Source organism: Ostrea edulis, chromosome 7 (assembly GCF_947568905.1).
Source record: "Ostrea edulis chromosome 7, xbOstEdul1.1, whole genome shotgun sequence".
Classification (NCBI taxonomy): domain Eukaryota; kingdom Metazoa; phylum Mollusca; class Bivalvia; order Ostreida; family Ostreidae; genus Ostrea; species Ostrea edulis.
Genome location: NC_079170.1, coordinates 75,818,393 through 75,837,625, shown reverse-complemented (window position 1 = coordinate 75,837,625; position 19,233 = coordinate 75,818,393). Strand labels below are relative to the sequence as shown.

At 35.0% G+C, this 19,233-nt stretch overlaps 1 protein-coding gene across 1 annotated transcript; it reads right to left on the bottom strand.

Annotated features, from left to right (window-relative positions):
- Positions 1-6,294: 6,294 nt before the first annotated feature.
- LOC130048515 (small conductance calcium-activated potassium channel protein-like) lies at positions 6,295-7,769 on the bottom strand. The gene has a single exon (XM_056145365.1). It carries the CDS (start codon positions 7,655-7,657, stop codon positions 6,392-6,394), a length of 1,266 nt encoding a protein of 421 aa, XP_056001340.1. The 5' UTR covers positions 7,658-7,769; the 3' UTR covers positions 6,295-6,391.
- Positions 7,770-19,233: the final 11,464 nt, after the last annotated feature.

Below are 19,233 nucleotides of genomic sequence, written 5' to 3'. Positions count from 1 at the left end.
CCGATAAGGCCTGTGGGTCTCTTGTTTAAAAAGTTTATTGGCACTTTAAGAACTGCTGTGCGATTGAGAAAAAGTTCTTGTGATTCATAAACGACATAAATGCATTGCTTCTTCATATTTATTGCTGGTGCACACATATAATATAATAATTAGGTACAGTTGTATTTTTCGAAAACTATGATCTTTACTCGATCGATCGAGACCGGACTTGTTAAATTTAACGTCCTTGAAATATCAAAAGGAGACGAATGAAAAGTTGAGTTAGCGATTTTTAAGATTTCGGAATCCTCCCTTGTGTAAATATAGAATAGAGAGGGTCAATTCGTGTCGAGTCCCTGTGGTTGTACGTCTCAAACTCTCGAGTTTGAAGTGTTCGTTTGAAAGCCGAGAGCTTGCCAATGGGGTGTTTATTTCACAATCTAGAGTTTGGGGTGTTTATTTCAACGTCTAGTGTTTGGGTGTTCATTTCACAGCCTATAGTTTGGGGTGTTCATTTTACAGCCTAGAGTTTGGGGTGTTTGTTTCACAGCCTATAGTTGAGGATGTTCATTTCACAGCCTACAGTTTGGGATGTTCATTTCACAACCTAAAGTCTGGGGTGTTTATTTCAGTATAGAGTTCGGGTGTTCATTTCACTGCCTAGAGTTTGGGGTGTTTGCTGCACAGCCTAGGGTTTGGGGTGTCCATTTAACAGTCTAGAGTTTGGGTGTTTATTTCACAGTCTAGAGTGTGGGGTGTTGATTTCACAGGCTAGAGTTTTAGGTGTTCATTCAACAGCCTACAGTTTTGGGTGTTCATTTTACAACCTAAAGGTGGGAGTGTTTATTTCACAGCCTAGAGTTTGGGGTGTTTATTTCACATTCTAGAGTTTCGGGTGTTCGTTTTACAACCTAGAGTTTGGGGTATTAATTTCAGTCTACAGTTTGGAGTGTTCATTTCACAGCCTAGAGTTTGGGGTGTTTGTTTTACAACCTAGAGTTTGGAGTGTTTGTTTCACAGCCTAGAGACTGGGGGTTTATTTCACAGTCTAGGAATTCGGGGTGTTTATTTCACGGTCTACAGTTTGTGTTTTATTACACAGTGTAGAGTTTTGGGTGTTCATTTCATAGCCTAGATGTTGGGTACGCGTTTCATCCGGGTTAGACTAGTTCCTCAGTATCGCTTGCTTGTCGTAAAAGACGACTAAATGGGGCGGTCCGATGAGACCGCAACACCCCAAGCCTCAAGTCACAGCAGGTGTGGCACGATAAAGATCCTTCCTTGCTCAATGGCCGTAAGCGCCGAGAATAGGTCTAAATTTTGCAGTCCTTCACCGGTAATTGTGACGTCCTTATAAGAGTGAAAAATCTGGAGCAGAACGTCAAACAATTATATACAACCAACAGCTGATGCAAGACATATCTAATTCAGGGGTCTGTATTTGCCCTACTCTTAATTCTGTATTCCTTATACGAATTATGAGATTGATCACTGTTCCGTGTCTTGACCTTTTCATGTATAACAATATACATTGTACAAACAAATCGACAAAAGCTACAATGTATTCTTGTTAGAAATCCTGACCATTGAAATCACTACATTGTGTGTAAAACTTATACGGTACCAATTTCAATGCACCAGATGTGCATTTCGACAAATAATGTCTCTTCAGTGATGCTCAACCGAAATGTTTTGAAATCCGAAATAACGATAAATTTGCTAGAGCTATTTAGGGGAAAACATAGTACCAAAAGTGGAGTCAAATTCGTCTAAGGATAAGAGCTATGCATGAGGGAGATACTACTTAATTTTGAAATGAAAATGTATATGGAATATGGAATGTATCAATTTTCTTGTTGGGGTAGGTTCCGAAACATAATTATACAATCGATCCTCGTGTGATGTCGTAGGTTTTTACAAAATTCTTCATTAAAATAAACTTTGTGCGCGATAGAATTATATCTTTCAGAGGACTTTTATTCACTGAAAAAAAGAAAAAAAGAAAAAAAAAGAAATGGCAAACTATTCATAGTGAAAAAAATTATATTTACCATCGATAATCAATTATTTATAATGAAAAAGATGTTGTTAAGGACAATAACTCAAGTGCTGGTATTTCCTCTACTGTATGTAAAACTTATGCGGTACCAATTTTGATGCACCAGATGCGCATTTCGACAAATAATGTCTCTTCAGTGATGCTCAACCGAAATGTTTGAAATCCGAAATAACAATGAAGTTTTAGAGCTATTATAAGGGAAAACAGTGTGCCAAACAAGTGGAGTCAAATTCGTCTTAGGATAAGAGTTATGCGTGAGGGAGATAATCCATAATTTGATAAATTACTAAATTGTATCACAGCAATTAAATATACATCCGTATTTTCAAGCTAGTAACAAAGTACTTAGCTACTCGCCTGTAGAGACCCTCGGGCACTAACAGTCCACCAGCAGAGCCCTCGACCCAGGGGTCATAATGTAAAATTTAAACGGTACCAATTTTGATACACCAGATGCGCATTTTGACAAATAATGTCTCTTCAGTGATGCTCAACCGAAATGTTTGAAATCCGAAATAACAATGAAGTTTAAGAGCTATTATAGGGGAAAACAGTGTGCCAAACAAGTGGAGTCAAATTCGTCTAAGGATAACAGCTATGCGTGAAGGAGATGAACCTTAATTTTGAAATGAATTTCTAAACTTTATAACGGCAATTAAATATACATCCGTATTTTCAAGCTAGTAACGAAGTACTTAGCTACTCGGCTGTAGAGACCCTCGGGGACTAACATGTCTATTATAAAATGTTTTCCCCAATATCCACAATTAATTTATACACATTTATAAATGAACAGTTTTTCTAAACTGTTGACATTTGAAATTTGCCATTTAAACAAGTTTTTATCTAAATTTATTATTATGTTTTACAAAATGTATGATTGTCTAATGTTGACCTATACTTTTGTGTTTTGCATGTCTGGCATCTTAAAAAAGGTGGCGGCAGACACATTTTCTTTGGTTATTAATTAAATTAAACTATATTGAGTGGAAATTGATAAGAGTTTTTTCCACTAACAACCATTAATATTGATAAGTCACATGAGGGTGGAACTACTGCACCTTAATTGCATTTTAAACACGTCTAACAAAATGGAAATTCAAAATAAACATCGATAACTTCAAATGTTTGTGATTTAAGAAATGGCAGAGTTTTACATGTATGCCAATTTTGTTCATTTGGTTTCCTGGGGGAACATCTGTCCTGAGAACAATCATCTTCCCGAAAGCGACCCCGTTACACAGACAGCCCTAGAGAATTCTACAGTCACCTTCCCGAAAGTGATCTTACTAGAGAGACAACCGTAGAGAACGCTGGGGATTTTTAATTATTAGAGGGCGAAGCCCTCTCACGGCCCGAAGGGCCGTGAGAGCGGAGCTCTCCCTATAGGTAACACGTATATACATGTTTAAAAGGAAAATATAGGAAAATAATGAAAAATTAAACCATACCTATGGAACTTGAAAAGTTTGGTACCAATGGCGTCGATTCGAATATTAGCGCGTGGACATGTATTCCTCCATTTTGAATCTCGTCTACCCTAGTTCACGTCGTTCTGAGATGTTACACATAAAATCCGTAAAAGCATGTAAATCTTATTTTCTTAATCATATATAATCACTCCACGATTAACGCCATGTTTTTTGTTGTGGTTCAAACGCTTTGTTTGTAAATTTGCTAAATAACGACGCTGAATATGACGTCACAATGTACTGTTTACATCAATTGCGTTATATTTCCCGCGTTCAATATATAGGTGGATCAAATGTCCAAAAATTAGGATGCTTTGATACAGCTCTGTCCGCGTGCTTACTTCGGGTTGTTTTTGTCCTGTTTTTGGATATAGATACTAATGTCAAAACTTTTTTGCTTCGCCCTCAAACACGGTCACGCCGTAAAACATATTACAAACGTGTAGACTGACTAATTGTTTATTGATTATAGTGCAAATAATAATCATGCTAACAAATTCCTATCTTTCTATAACCCTTTTTGTTCAATTTATTGGAGAAATACACCCTCCCCTCGCCGCTGTTTAATTTCTGTAATCTTCTGTATTTAAATAGAAAATCGGGATTTCTCAAAATCTTCATTTTTTTCATTATGTTCAAAATCTACAAATTTTACGAATAATTCTAGTAAATATTAATTATCATAGAGCTTTCAGTTCCTTATATCAATTAGATCGGGATCGAGATTACTGTACAAAATTCGAAATCAACGAGCGGTGAAGGGAGAAGATTTTTCTCCGATAAAATGAATAAAACGGGTTATACGTGGATGGAAGTCCCTTAGTGTGATTAGTATATATAATGTGGTCAAACAATCTACAAACGTGTATTAATAAATTATTAAGCATCTCCAGGGTTCTTTACATTTTTCTGTTCAGTAGGAGACTCCCGAAAGCATTGCTGCTGTTTTATAATGTCCAGTTTTCTGGATTCAGCAGTCACTGATATTTCATTATCGGCCGCAGGAGCAGACGATCCGTTTGTGGTAGTGCTAGAAAGTGCGCGTGGGGAAATAAGAAATGATTATCGATTGTTTTGATTAAATAACTTCTTACCAATAACATGTTTAAAAATCTTTAAAAGTATATCAATATACGTCTTCTTTACTGTCATCAATATGTTTTCATTTTCATGCATTATTAAACAAATATAATGAAGTTTTATACAACAAATACTCCCTGGAATGGCATGTGTAAAATGTAGAATCAACTCAATATGGGTTTCCGGATGAATAAATATATTTTAAAAAGCCCAGTTATTTTGGTTTTAATATGCTACAGCCGCACATATCTATCTATCTATGTATATTCTGGTTATAACTTTGTTTAAAATTGGCGATGTGCAGAGACATGCGCAGTATAGTCAGTCCAGCAAATAATATCGCCATCACCAAGTGACATAGATCTGGGGTATGCCTTGCCATTGCATTCTGTTTATGAAATATTTCTGAAGTATGTGTGGTTTCTGCAATCTCTAAATCTAACAATATTCATGTTTGCATACCTCATGATGGGAATTCAACATTTTCTAAATTAATTTTTCAATACATATTGCCTCATCAGCATGGGCGAATTTAGGAATTTAATTTAGAGAGGCGTGGGAGAAGGGTCTGTTGGTCGCTTTTAGGTCCCCAGTTCGCCCTGATAGGGGCCAACGCCCCCGAAATTCCAGTGTTCAACTGTATTTCAATGATGAAATGTTGATTGATTGTATATTTTTTAACGTCCCTCTGGAACTTTTTAACTCATGGAAACGTCATCATTGCCGGTGAAAGGCTACAAAATTTAGGCCTATGCTCGGCGTTTACGGCCTTTGAACAGGGAAGGATCTTTATCGTGTCGCACTTGCTGTGACATGGGGCCTCGTTTTTTGCGGTCTCATCCGAAGGAACACCCCATTCAGACACCTATCACGACAAGTAAGGGTGCTGAGGACCTATTCTAACCCGGATCCCGGGGGGAGGGGTGCTGAGGACCTATTCTAACCCGGATCCCGGGGGGAGGGGTGCCGATGAATAATAAAATGTAGTGTGAAAGTAATAGAATTTTCAAGTACGCATGCAGCAATCTTATTTGGAAATAATGTTTTTAATCTTCATCCATTCATGTTTGATAACGCTGTTGTCTCCCTGTGTCAAGCATTATTTCTATAGACACACTTGGGTAACGTCCGTATTTTTAAAAATGTTTTCTCTTACATGTAACTTCTTCGATATAACACTTGCAAGTTTAAGATCTTTTGAGACGAAATCTACTTCATTTTAAGTTCTGCTGTAATTTTAACCGGACATAACCAATATTGAAACCTACATGTATAGAACGATAATTCATACATGTACATTTATATTTTCTTAAACTCTTAAGTGCTTTTACATAAATGATAATATTATTGCTTTTTTATAAGTGTTTCTTAAGTTTGTTTCCATTTTTAAACAAAATATTTCATGTAACAATTCTGTGTGTTTTCTTTGGAAATAGTTCAGCATATTTAAAATTTTAGCGGCCGATTTGATGCTTTGCATCAAAATTATCTCGTACAATGTAGTTATGTTTTAGCAGAAACCACTCTCGTCATTCAGGATGTAGTAGCACTATTTTCCAAAGCTTTCTACCTGTTGTCTATCAATGAATATACCAGTGTTTTGTGGGCTCCATCACGCTTGCAGCACTCCCTCAACAAGAATCGCATTACTTAAGGTACACGATTGCTGTCAACACGGCATTCACATAAATAAATTACAATAGGTAAAAAGATATTTTCTCTATTTCATAACAATTTGATTTTGGTACAACCACGCCTTGGTTCGTGTTACAGAATCCAAAAATCACAACAGTGTATAAATTTATTGGGGCGACTTTTTGTTTGAGTTTTCGTCTGTCTTCATACTGGCACGCATTTCACACAAAATGGCGTGTATTTCATTTTGTCTTTTTTCAATATCTTGAACTGTTCGCTGTATGTCTATCAAATCAATGTCATGTTGATTTCTACATTTCTTTGCAGATCTTTTCATAACGCCCACTGCCTTCCAGAATCTTTCCTTATACGTCAGATACTCCGATTTCTCACCCTTGCATTTTGCAGCCTTGTAAAAGCACTTAATCACGTTAGATGCTGCCACTCGTCTTCGGTGCTTCCGCCGTTCTTCGGTGGAAAATTTCAAAAGGTACTTTTCGTCCCGATTCATTTCAAAATGGTGCACGAAAACCGAAAAAATAAAACCCGTAATGCCTATTCCTAGAAACCCAGTAGCCGCTGATACGCATCTCCCGCAAAAACTCACCGGGTAAAAGTCCCCGTAACCTATTGTCAGGAACGTGATCATCACCAACCAAAGGGAGTTTAGAAACGACGACATTTCAGAACCAGGGAAGGTGTAAGATTCACACGTCTGCATGGCATACGAGTTCGTAATCAACACAATCAGCAATATGAAAATAACAAATTGAAATGGATATCGAAAGAGTAGATATTTCATCATAAATGCAGAATTCAGCCGAACACGTGTCAGGCCTGCTAAATGTTTTGCAAGCGTTCTGTTGGAGAACAGTTTAGACGACAACCATTCTGACGTCACTTGACAAAACAGATAGAAACGGAATACCAAAAACAACGAAAGATACCCGTCTACGTGGACGTATTCGCGCGTCAGATCTGCGCTTTCCTTTGTCATGGTTTGCAAAGGTTTTGGAATTTTCATACTCCCGGGAAACGGGTGAGCAATGCATACTAAAATTTCCAATAACATTTCCCCGCAACATCGCAATGTTCTCGACTGGTTGGAATATCGTTCAATTTGTCTTTGATATTTGTAATGAAGAACAATGAAGCCGAGCAGGAATGCTGTAGATATTGAAACAACAGCTTTCAAGGCATTCGACGTCAACGAGTTTTTCTCCACCGCTTTTGAAATAAATAATTCACCTTCCACAACCATGAACACCATTCCAATGCTTGCCATCAGACATTTCAGATAAACACACCGTCTTCTGTTTCGAATTGCGTTTTCCCGTAGTCCAAGGATCGTAGGGTATAATGGCGAAGAAAATGCTACCCGACTTGCAGGGATGGACTTACACCGGCGCTGACCTCTGTCCGGTAACTCCATGATAATGTCTAATCTTTCTGTGACCTCCCTACATACATTTCAGAATGTAAAGTGGTCATATACATTATGTACATATCCACTCCACTTCGCTCATTTTTATTGCACAAGTATGGGGGGCCCGGTAAAGTGACAGGATATCATGCACATTTTAAAGTTTATTTCATCGTATAAAACCAATGCATCACCCCACAAGTGTGTTGCGCTATGTCGGGAAAATTGACTATGATAACATCTGCTACGATTTTAATAAACTTCCGTAGAAAACATTTTTTTTTACACTTGACAAGAGAAAATAAAGCTGTATAGGGCCCCATCGCTATGAACAGAAACGCAACCTCTATGACCTTCGTTGTGTTAGGTTTACAACGGTCAATCACATGATGACAATAATGACGATAGCCTTCTGTGGTTAAACCCTGTCCCCCTAAAAAATCCGACAGGTAACACTCCGTAACGACGCACTTAAAACTCATCATGCTTTATCTTTTCCCCTTTTGTCTCGATGTGTGTAGAAAGATATACATACACTGTACGTGCTTAGGTGTATTGTGTTATGAATAAACTTTTTATCAACAACAAAATGGGTCTGCAGATATGTAGATTACAGAAATAACTAACTCCCTGTTATTTTCGGTCTAAAGTTACTCGTGTCGACCTAAGATATAAATCGGTCATTAATTGGTACTCTACCGTGAATTTAAATACCGGGTTCATAGGGACTGGTGACGGTTGAAATAAATGTGCTATTTTTGGATTCACTTGATATGAGGTATTCAGCCCGGCCTTAATATAAAATCTTAGATGTACCGTGTGAATATATTAAAAAGTTTTAAACATCAATTAGGGGTTGCCCAAATTGTTTGCTCGACAGTTTTCGCTATCATTTTGTCACAAAAAAATAATTCAATGAAAATTGCTTTATATTCTATATATCATTATAATAATAACACTGGTATTTAATTATTTCAAACACTTTTTAACCTGAAAATATGCACATAAATATGTAATTTTGGAGATTAAATGATTATTGTCCTGCAAGACATTAATAAGTGATATATATAATTTATTTTCAAATAAAGGGGTTATTTAGTTTAATATTAGTTTTTTTTTCTATTTTTGTACAAAATACATGTTTTTATTAGTCATTAATATATATTCCTATGCCATTAAGATATTTCAAGAGAGAGAAAAGGCAGGCCTCACTTTCACATCTCATGCCCTTTTAATGTGAATGCGTATTTTGTCTGACTTAGCAGTCTGTCTGAGACACTGTTTGATAAATGTACATTGTAAATCCTGCAAAAATTCAAAGTTTCAATACGAAACAGTAAATTCAAATCCCCGCGCTCTGACACGAACTGTAAGACACTTCAGATCTTCCCAAGCCCACCTCTAATCACTTTCTAAAATTAATTAACAACGAACTGCATCCCACACATTTAATTGACATGAGCTTCCTTTGATGTACTAGTATATCAGAAGATCCAAGCAGGCGATTTGATTTGAGATATTATTCTAAGCTGAAAAATTAAGAAATTGAAAGTTAGTGTATACGTAATTGCTATTATAAGCTTTCGAAGTTTTTTTCATATAAAAATTTGGACTAACCTCACGTTCGTAATTATACACGTAAGAAGTACCTCTAGCAATCAGCCGAGTTCCGTAACACCCCCTTCCAAATTCGACCAGATGATTTTTTGTTGAAAAAGCAATAACTTTTATTTCAACTCTCAACATCTAGATACAAATTGAGATGCAAATCTTGAGATGGTGTTTTTTTTAAATTGAAATTATTATTATACTAGCTATTAAGGCGCATTCTGAACAAAAATTGCAGGGTGAGGTGCATTAAGTGCACTTTTTCTGACCAGACAGAGAAATTCCAGCCCCCTCCTTCAATCACATGTAAACTTTCGAACTTCCGGTTCTCGTGAAATCAAATGAAAAATATTTCCCTCCTTGATGTCTCTACAATCGTGCAGGTGTTTCATACCCGGAAATTATCATAATCATTCTTCTTATACATGTATCTGATCAAACAAACCTCGGAAGAAATTTTGAAAGAATGTTTTTAAAGCTAAGATGAATTATTACATATCAGGATATAGGGATCACGGCGGGTGTGACCGGTCCACAGGGGATGCTTACTCCTTCTAGACACCTGATCCCACCTCTGGTGTAAGACAAAATGTGGGTTTTCTTCTTAAAATTTCAATCTTTAACAATTATATTAAAAAAAGCAAGATTTTACCCAAAAATTACAGTCAAGGAAAGAATATATTCTGCTGTAAAAATTTTAATCGAACATATTTTGAGTGTAATAAAGTACATCAATATCAAATACTTTGGCATATTTTTTTCGGGGGTGCAGTCATTGGATAGGGATTTGCAGTCATGTTACTAAAAATAGCACTTTTGTTCTGACAAAAGGGTAAAATTATGTATATTTTATCCTTTCTTTTTAAACATTCTAACAGGTTATTGAAAATGGATTTTTAAAAATTGACACAGTTTGTAAAACAACGGGATATACATATTCATATTGTTTAGTGGGACTCTAAAATTTTACTTCCGTTTAAGTGCACAAAGGTCACAAATTTGGCACGATTCCAGATTTTGATAAATTGCTGAAAATGATAACTTTTGAATCAACTAGTAGTAAAAAAGTAACGCTTTGATTTATTCAAAATTACTTTCATCTTAAAGAGGAGAAGTATATTTACGATATATCAAAAATCTGTCTTTGGACTCTCGATTATAGTAAATATATTAATACATCAAGTTGGGCATTTTTTCCTGCTTGTAGAGCTTTTATTCTGGTAGCCACCTAAACCTGTTTGCCATGCATGGTCCTTGTTATCTTATTAAGTTTTATATAATTTTATGATTTCACATCAGATGACCAGAAGTATGTATCAATCATTTTTTGTTGCTATGGGTCCTGGTTGCCATGGTGACAGATTGCAAAATTTGAAAAAATAACGTTTAAAAAAAAATAATATGTATCGTATGAATAGTTGAAATTTAACACAATTCATATTTGTGTATTTTTAAAATGCAATTTTCAAAAACAAATTTCATGCCAATCTATAAATATGCTATATATATATAATAAATTCTTTATTTAGACAGGATAGCACGATTAGTACAAATGACTAGTTTACATTGTGGTCCTACAGAGACTTAGATATACTAGTACCACAAGCAATTGGATCATATTTCTTCATAGATTTGCTTTTCCCATGGATACAATAAGGATAAATCTATTTATTTTTTTTTAAATCTGACTGATTATTGAAAACATTCTGAAATAATCAAACTCAATCACAAATACTAAGCCCGACAACAATGTAACTTTTTAAAAGTTGTATGAGAGTCACAATATTGATATTCTAAAACAAATAAAATTGTTGCCACAGTAACATTTAGACCAATTTAAAGACTGACGTGCTTTAATTTCAAAGGTAAAACTTGTGTGAAGACAGAACTTAATATCCATAATATAATACCCCAAATCTTTATCTTTTCCTCGGGACAGTTAACACGTCATATGAAGTTGTCAGGTACAATATATTAGATAAAAAGTACTTTTTAGAAAAAGGAATTTTTAGATGTCATCAAACTTTAACAAATGAAGTACCCAGAAAAAAATTGAGCAGCAACCCTTAAACAATAAAAATAAAATGCTTAATATGTACATATAAACAAGAGTTGTCAGATGACTGTACCTAACCGTTTGTTCAAAAGGTTAAAAGTTTTTGAAAAATAGGTCAAAGTCCAAGGTCGACGTTGACAGTTCTGGTAACAAAAGAAATGGCATCTATGTTTGAAACATCAAAGATCTATCACTCTTGGTTCAAAAGATATAACCAAGATAAAGTTTTTGAACAGTACGTCAAAGTTCAAGGCAAAGGTCGTTAGGTCAAACCAAAACAAAGGTCTCTTCATGAAGCATCTATATATGTAAAACATCAAAGCCTTATCCCTATTGGTTCAAAAGACATAGCCCAGGTTGAAGTTTTTAAAAAAAAACATAGGTCAAGGTCACAAGGTCGACAGTCTTGGTACCACATCAAAGGTCTCTTCATGGGGAATCAATAAGGGATATATCAAAACCCTATTCCCCTTGGTTTAGAAGATATAACCCAGGTTAAAGTGTTTCCTTAAAGTGGTGCCGACGCCAACACTGGGGTCATTACAATACATGTAGCTCTCCGGATAGTCGTCCCGGTGAGCTAAAAAGAATGTGCATGTTCTTTTCTTGTCCTTTTTTTTTTATTCTTACATGTAGCGTATTATTCTACATAATAAATTCATGCGAAAGGGTTCGAAGCAGCCATATTCAATACCGGAAATTAATGATTATAAACATTATATTGAGAGGGGTGGTAATGGTAAAATGCTCTTAGATAGTGAATGATCTTGTTAAAATCATAAAATAATCAATAATGTTGAATATATCTAAATACAGAAATATTCTTTGCATTCCAACTCCACTCCTAAAACTATTACATATATAAATCAAATATAGCTTAAATACTGACAGTAATCACATAAATTGCACCGAAGATGAAGGTCAGATAATAATAACGTCCGAATTCGCACAAAAGTAAAGAAGTTCGCTTGTAATAATTGAAAATATAATTTGTAATAAAATATACTGTTTATACCTGACCCGACTGGTATAGTCTGTCCTGTCTAAACACATACAGTATAGCTAGGTGGAGAGGCCCCGTAGTTAGCACACATCACCAGGGCGGAGGGTGTGGGTGGGTGGCAATTTTTTTATAGAAACCCCCAACCTCCCTAAAAATTACTTTTAACACAACCCGAAGCTCAAAATCCTTGATAATGATAATAATGGGGGGGGGGGTTCCAAGGATTTAATTCATCAGTTCAAGCTTCCATGTCAATTGTTTATTGATTGTCATAAACAAGTAGGGGGGGGGGGGGCTGATTTAGCTAAAGAGACCTGATCGAAATAATCTTCGGTTTCCCTGTCAGATAAATGGTTTTTCAAAATTTTTTCCCGATCAATTTCTCTTGATGAACAAAGTTTAGTGATGATCCAAACTCTACCTACATCAATGACTTTGACAAACTACATTAGCATATACATATACGTAATACCATCAGTTTACAATATCTATATATTTGTTGTTGGTAAAATAGAGAAAGGTGTAAATGTTTGCATGTTGAATCGTAACCTATGATTAAGGTAGATCTATACTCGGCCTTAAATGGACTCGATCATGAAAAAATTGCCTTTACAAGATAAATATATATTCCAGGAATAGATAGACATTGAAAAATATATATGTTGACATGCTATTTTCATTGTTATTGCTTCTCAAAAGTAAGCACCCCATCAACATGAAGGAAAATGCACTCCTCCTTCTTTATTTTTCTTAATAATTATTATTTTCTTCAAAAAAATGGGCTGTAATAAGCAACATAGACTATATACCCTTTATCTAATGGCATGTAATCATTTATGCTAATAAATTGGAATAAATATTTTCATAATGTACACTTTGTGAGCCCAAACATGTTAAAAGAAATACTGTAGGAAATACTATTTGACGTCAATATTGGTCTCTTCCCTAATTTTTATGGACTAAACTTTGAATTAATTGCTTTTAATCTACAGATTATTATCTTAAAATAAGGATTTGAGTAAGAAAATCATATGTTGACGTATTATTTTAGAAGCTATCAGCTCTACAACAAGTACACCCCCTCCCTAAAATCTTGAAAAATTATACATTATCATATCATCGTAAGACATGTGAAGTTTGAGCATATTTACAACCTTGGATAAGAATTTGAATTACATGTATTCTAAACTATAACTATTATAACATACACATGATTTACAATTAAATCTTACATTTTATCTGAAAAAATAATATTATAGAGAAGGCTTTGCACAATGTAAATGTAAAACGAAAGTAACAAACTGAATTTTGATGATTTTGCTTATATGATTAATGCATACGTGTAATGTGTAATATATCTTAAATCCTGAGACAAAGTTTTATATGAATCTCTACAGGTCATGAAATCATTTACATGTACATAAATTGGATGCATGTTATACATGTTACATGTACACCACTTACACCGGTCTAAGTAGATGCAATCTCAATAAGGAACTAATAGATGCCGCCCCAATAATTTTGAAAAAGGAGAGAGGATGAGGAAAAAATGACAAATTCATGACGGTCGGTGAAATAAAACAAATTATTTGCAGCTGATCTTTGAAGCTTGCGTCAATATCTGTAACATTGTAGCAGCGAACACAACTACGATATCTGTGGTCACTGGAGCAGCGAAATGTTAACTTTTCTTTTTTACACGAGCGTACCATGTATTTGTTGATGATAATTTGGAACCTATTCTAACCCGGATCCTCACAAAAGAAATATCATCATGATGCTCGTGGAAATCTGAATTGGTCTGACCTCCCCCCCCCCTCCTTTCCCAACTGTCTCCCCCACTTTCTGATGCCCCGCGATTCCATATGTTGAACATTTGGATCATAGTAAAACTTTTACATACATGAATAGTCAATGTACACTGAATGTCTCACGGATATGTACAATGTAATTGACACAACCCCATCCACCAAAATGTTAGTTCTCCATCCGATTTTTTCTCTAAAGCTATAATTATCTCTATCCCCCCCCCCCTTTTAAATTAAAACCCACAAGATTTCAACTTAAAATTTGACTGATAAGATGATAAGAACAACCAGGAAGGAATTGATATCGGATATTCATATCTCGTATCGCCATGTAAAAATCAAATGTATATCGTTAAAATATCACATTTCGGAAAACGGAAGCGTGGTTCCGCATTTACATTTGATGGTTGTAGGCCAAGTATAGGTCTACTTAAAACATTGAGTATGTCTTACTGTTACTTTGAGCACTGAAGAAGAAAGATACCGAGCAAACTGTAACAGTATACATTCTTAATTGAGAACACGTTATGCATTTTTATTTATTTCACACTTTTGTTATTTTGTCCTGCCCTCATTACTTAGTGCATATATGTAAACTGATAACAATTTTTTTTCATCAATCATGATGGTAAATACATGTTGCAAATTCGGGGGGGGGGGGGGGGGGGGGGGGGCTGCACTAGATCCTCACATGCTCCATCTGGACTGACTATAGATACATATTTTCTTTGATTTCCTCCATATAACATCTAAGCATTCTCGGTTAATGCATGAATTATCAAGGAAAGAATGCTTTCAATTCTTCAATGACAAATTGCCTGACCACTGGTACTAGTTTGCAGTATAACAGGACGAAGTACCGGATACTTTTTAAACCCTGCCAATATTTAGAAATTTTTGGATTACATTCACGATACTGTTATATCTTTCACTGATATCACATAAACATGATGTACAAATTCTCAAATTCCATTTCAAGTTGCAATCATAACATTCCATAAAAGACCCCCCTTTTCATATAAAATAGTAGATTACTGGATTTATTTATTAGAAAATGTTAAATCCATAAATAAAATTAAATTTCCAAACAATTTATGCATCTAATATCACAAATTTTAAATCTTTAATCTTTTAAAAGATAATTTTAAATGCTTAAAAATATTCATTTTTGTCAGTTTTTAAATTATAATTGCAAATGAACGGCCAAAAGTCCAAAGTACAATTTTTTTATATTTTACAGACAAGGATTTGATATTTAAGTATTATATACTTTTAAAGAAATTTAAGCGTTACTTTTGCAGCAACACCTATTTCAAAATTGACCATATAACACAAAATGAAAAGGTTTGGCACAATGCCAAATTACAGGCTCCATGTAATCTCTATATGGACACTTATGATGTCAAACATGATTTCTCCATAAGTGGTTTACATGGAAATATCATAAAAAATCCATTCTTTTCATAAGTCTTCAGAATTGATTTGCATTTTTGAAAAAATAAAACCCTAGTATTTAAGGATTTTTCTTGTATTCAAAGACTAATCCATGTGTAAATACAGAATGCGCTGTTACTAAAAATAGAAACGACCTATCAATAAATTGACCTCAAATTATAATTATTCCAACCATATACTCCAATGATATAAATGATTAGAAATGATATTGATGACCACCATTTCCTTCATTTTTATATATTTGCATGGTTTTCTCGTTGACAAGCTCTTAAACATTAAAATAAACTGTTAACACAAAACAAGTGCCCCTTCAAAAATGGTCTGTTAAAGATGACCTACATTTTTGCAGTTACTCCCCTTACATCGGAAGTTGGAGGCGCGCTTACCATTCCGGTCCTATGTTTCACATAAATACATGTAGTATTTTAAAACAAACAGTGTATAGTAAAGCTTACGTTACGAAATTCTTTATTAAGCTGAGTTTTAACAATTTGTACTACATCTATGACGAAACAAGGTTCAGTTTCTTCGATTTTATAAAGAAATCTTTAATACGCGCACTTCGTCAAATTCTAGAGTTTGGGAAAGAGGGGGGTGGGGGTGGAGGGTTATAGCCGTATTTGATGTTTAGTTCTATCCAAATTATTGTGCAATTAATACCGAGAATTTCAGAAGTAATCTGTTTTAAAAACAATGGACACATGGAATTAAAAGCAAAATGAATCAGGCACGCAGCATCGTAAAAAAAATGGGCGGGGAGGGGGGGACTGAAGATAATTTCACAATATTGCCTGAAAATTGACAAGTAAATTTTAATCCAAAGTTATAAAAGTCCTTGATGGTGTGTGTGGTAGTGGTGGTGGTGGGGGGGGGGGGGGGCTAAGGTTGTTCTCTCAGTTCAATTTTACACTTCCACTGTGTACAGTTCACGACAATGCTATTTAAAAAAAAAAAAAAAAAAAAAGAAAGAGGAGGGAGGGCAACCAATGTGTTTAAAAATCGACCCCTGTACGTAAAAAATTATCAACTTTGCATGTAATGATAAAAGGTGTAGAGCCATTATTGCTACGTGCCTGATAATTATATAAGTGATCATTTGAGTAATTGCAGTACAGTTCAGTCCATATTTTTACAAGTACAACGGCTAGTGTCAAAACGTTCAAAAGTTTATCTGGCGCGACTTGTAATTTAGTTTTAACGGATACAAGAATTGCTGAAAGCAGTGATAAGCCCCAGTTCGAAGGATCTAAATTAATCATTTCTTTAGTCCACTCTATGACTTAAAAAAATTCTTGCAGTGCTACTCTTTTGCAGCTGTAGTTAGTAGTTAGTGGCAATGACTGAACTTATAAAAATGATATAGTGTTAGACAATACTTCACAAAGCAAATCTCCTATAAGTGTCTCTATGGTATTCCATCGTACAAAGTCGATATGACATCGACACCAGAATATATCTTTTTCTCTATGAAATCCTCATATAGGAAGGTGAAGATAACGAACAGTGATCCATCTCGTAACTCCTATAAGCAATACAAAATAGAGAGGTGGGCAAACACGGACCCCTGGATATACCAGAAGTGGGATCAGGTACCTATGAGGAGTAAGCACTCCCTGTTGACCGATTACACCCACCGTGAGCTCTATATCTTAATAAGGCAACGGAGTTACCCTTATTCAATATCATTGTGCCAAAAACGGCCTAACAATCTATATGAAACAAGTCAGACAGATTTGACCCAATGATAGGTTGTATTGGCAAAGTAGATTGTTATAACGACCATATAATTCGCGAAATGCTGACTTTAAACGAAACAGTTGAAACCCCTTCGCCATCAACTTGTTTGTCAGTAGCCTGCCTCCATTAAAAAACTAATCAGATACACAATTTTTTCGCGATTTGTCTACATTTTGACTATACAGGACCCGTTCCGATGCCGAACATTCTTGACGTTGTGTCGCATCCTGTGAATGCATGTAGAAAGGACAAGGATTGACAAACTTCGTTTCCTAAAAAGACGTCTGGTTTTAACGATATTTTTCACTTAGGGACAAGATCAAAAATTCAATGTCTCACAAAAAACTAAGTTCACATAGTTTTCACCAAGAACACCCCCCCCCCTTTAAAACTTAATATGACAAATGTTGAAACTAATCGAAACGTACTATTATATATAACACTCTGTATACCTTTTCTACTGTTTATTCACAAATGAAAGTGTACATTAAATCTATTAAATGTTCATTAATATGTTTTAAACATTATGTGGTATTCAACAGTCGCTTGTCTTTTTCCTTTTTCCACTAAAGTGTTATCGATGTCGGATGACAGAAACTTACGGGAGTTTTTATTCCCCTCCCCCTAACTAATTGAATTTAAATTTTCATCCGACATTGATCTCGTCCCTTAGGGCAGTTATGTTTATTTCAGAGTTCGTTGCTATTTCTGTGCTTTATATAGACATTTCAAACACAATGTGCATTTTGTATGATCCTCTAAAATTTACGATAAATAACTGTATCCCATTTCCATTCTCAATGATCGTGTGCCAGCGTGGCGAGAATTCCATTGTCATCGAAAACAAGTTTTATCTTGAATAGATGGCCGGGCGGTCTAGCACGCTGTTCGCATGCTGCTAGTAGATGTGGTTCCGCAGGTCGTGAGGCCAATACTAATTAGAAAGAGAAACTACTCGATTTTACATCAAATCATGATACTATGCGCAAGTGTTTACTTACATTGATTTTTATTATTTATATTATCAATGTTTTATTATCATTATTATTACCCATGAATGACTCCCCAAACCTGAATTTGAAAAAGAAAAGCAAAAATACTTTACTTACTTAGTTTTATAAAAGTTTTTAATACAAAACGCTTGCTCAAATGATGAAGATACAAAATAACTAAAACTTTTAACCCGAATGGCTTTCAATACTTTCTTTTTAACAACCGTAATTCCCCCTTGTAAATCGACACCAATTCTTTAAGATTTCATTTATAATTGATTATTCATAACTTCTAAAGTAAATATTGTGCTTTATAATTAAAATGAATTCAATAGAGGGTCAAACAAAATATTTTGAAGCTTTATTCGCGAAAGTTCCCCGGGAATGGAAGTCGGCAAAGAATATGAGATGCTGAGCAATATTGTATGTATATAGGTCTTAAAATCACCGTTTTAATACAACTGTTTAGCTGTTTAATCGCGTTTTTTATTACATGCACTTTAGATCGTCGTGTATAACTTTCTTCCGATGACTGTCACAGTTAAGGAGGTGTGCTACACCAGAGAAATTTGATGTAGATGAAAAGTGGAGGATATGTACAAAAAGATTTTGAAGTTGAAAAATTTCAAATTTACTTTATTTTGTCAAAAAATACAGTTTTAGTAGAAGGTAATCTGGAAAAAAATTTAAAACCCCTGCTGGACTCGAACCTGCGACCTAAAGGTCAGCAGTCGGTATTCTAACCTACTGAGCTACTCGGCTAGGTATCTAACTGGAAAAGGAAAAGTCAAATATTGCTGATATCGATTTTTTCATCAATGTTTTTAAAGGAAGTCAGCCATTATGACGATGTAGAGTACAACCTTAAGTTACTCTCCTTTACATGTACGGCGTGCCGTAAACACCACAAAATATCGATGGTTTAC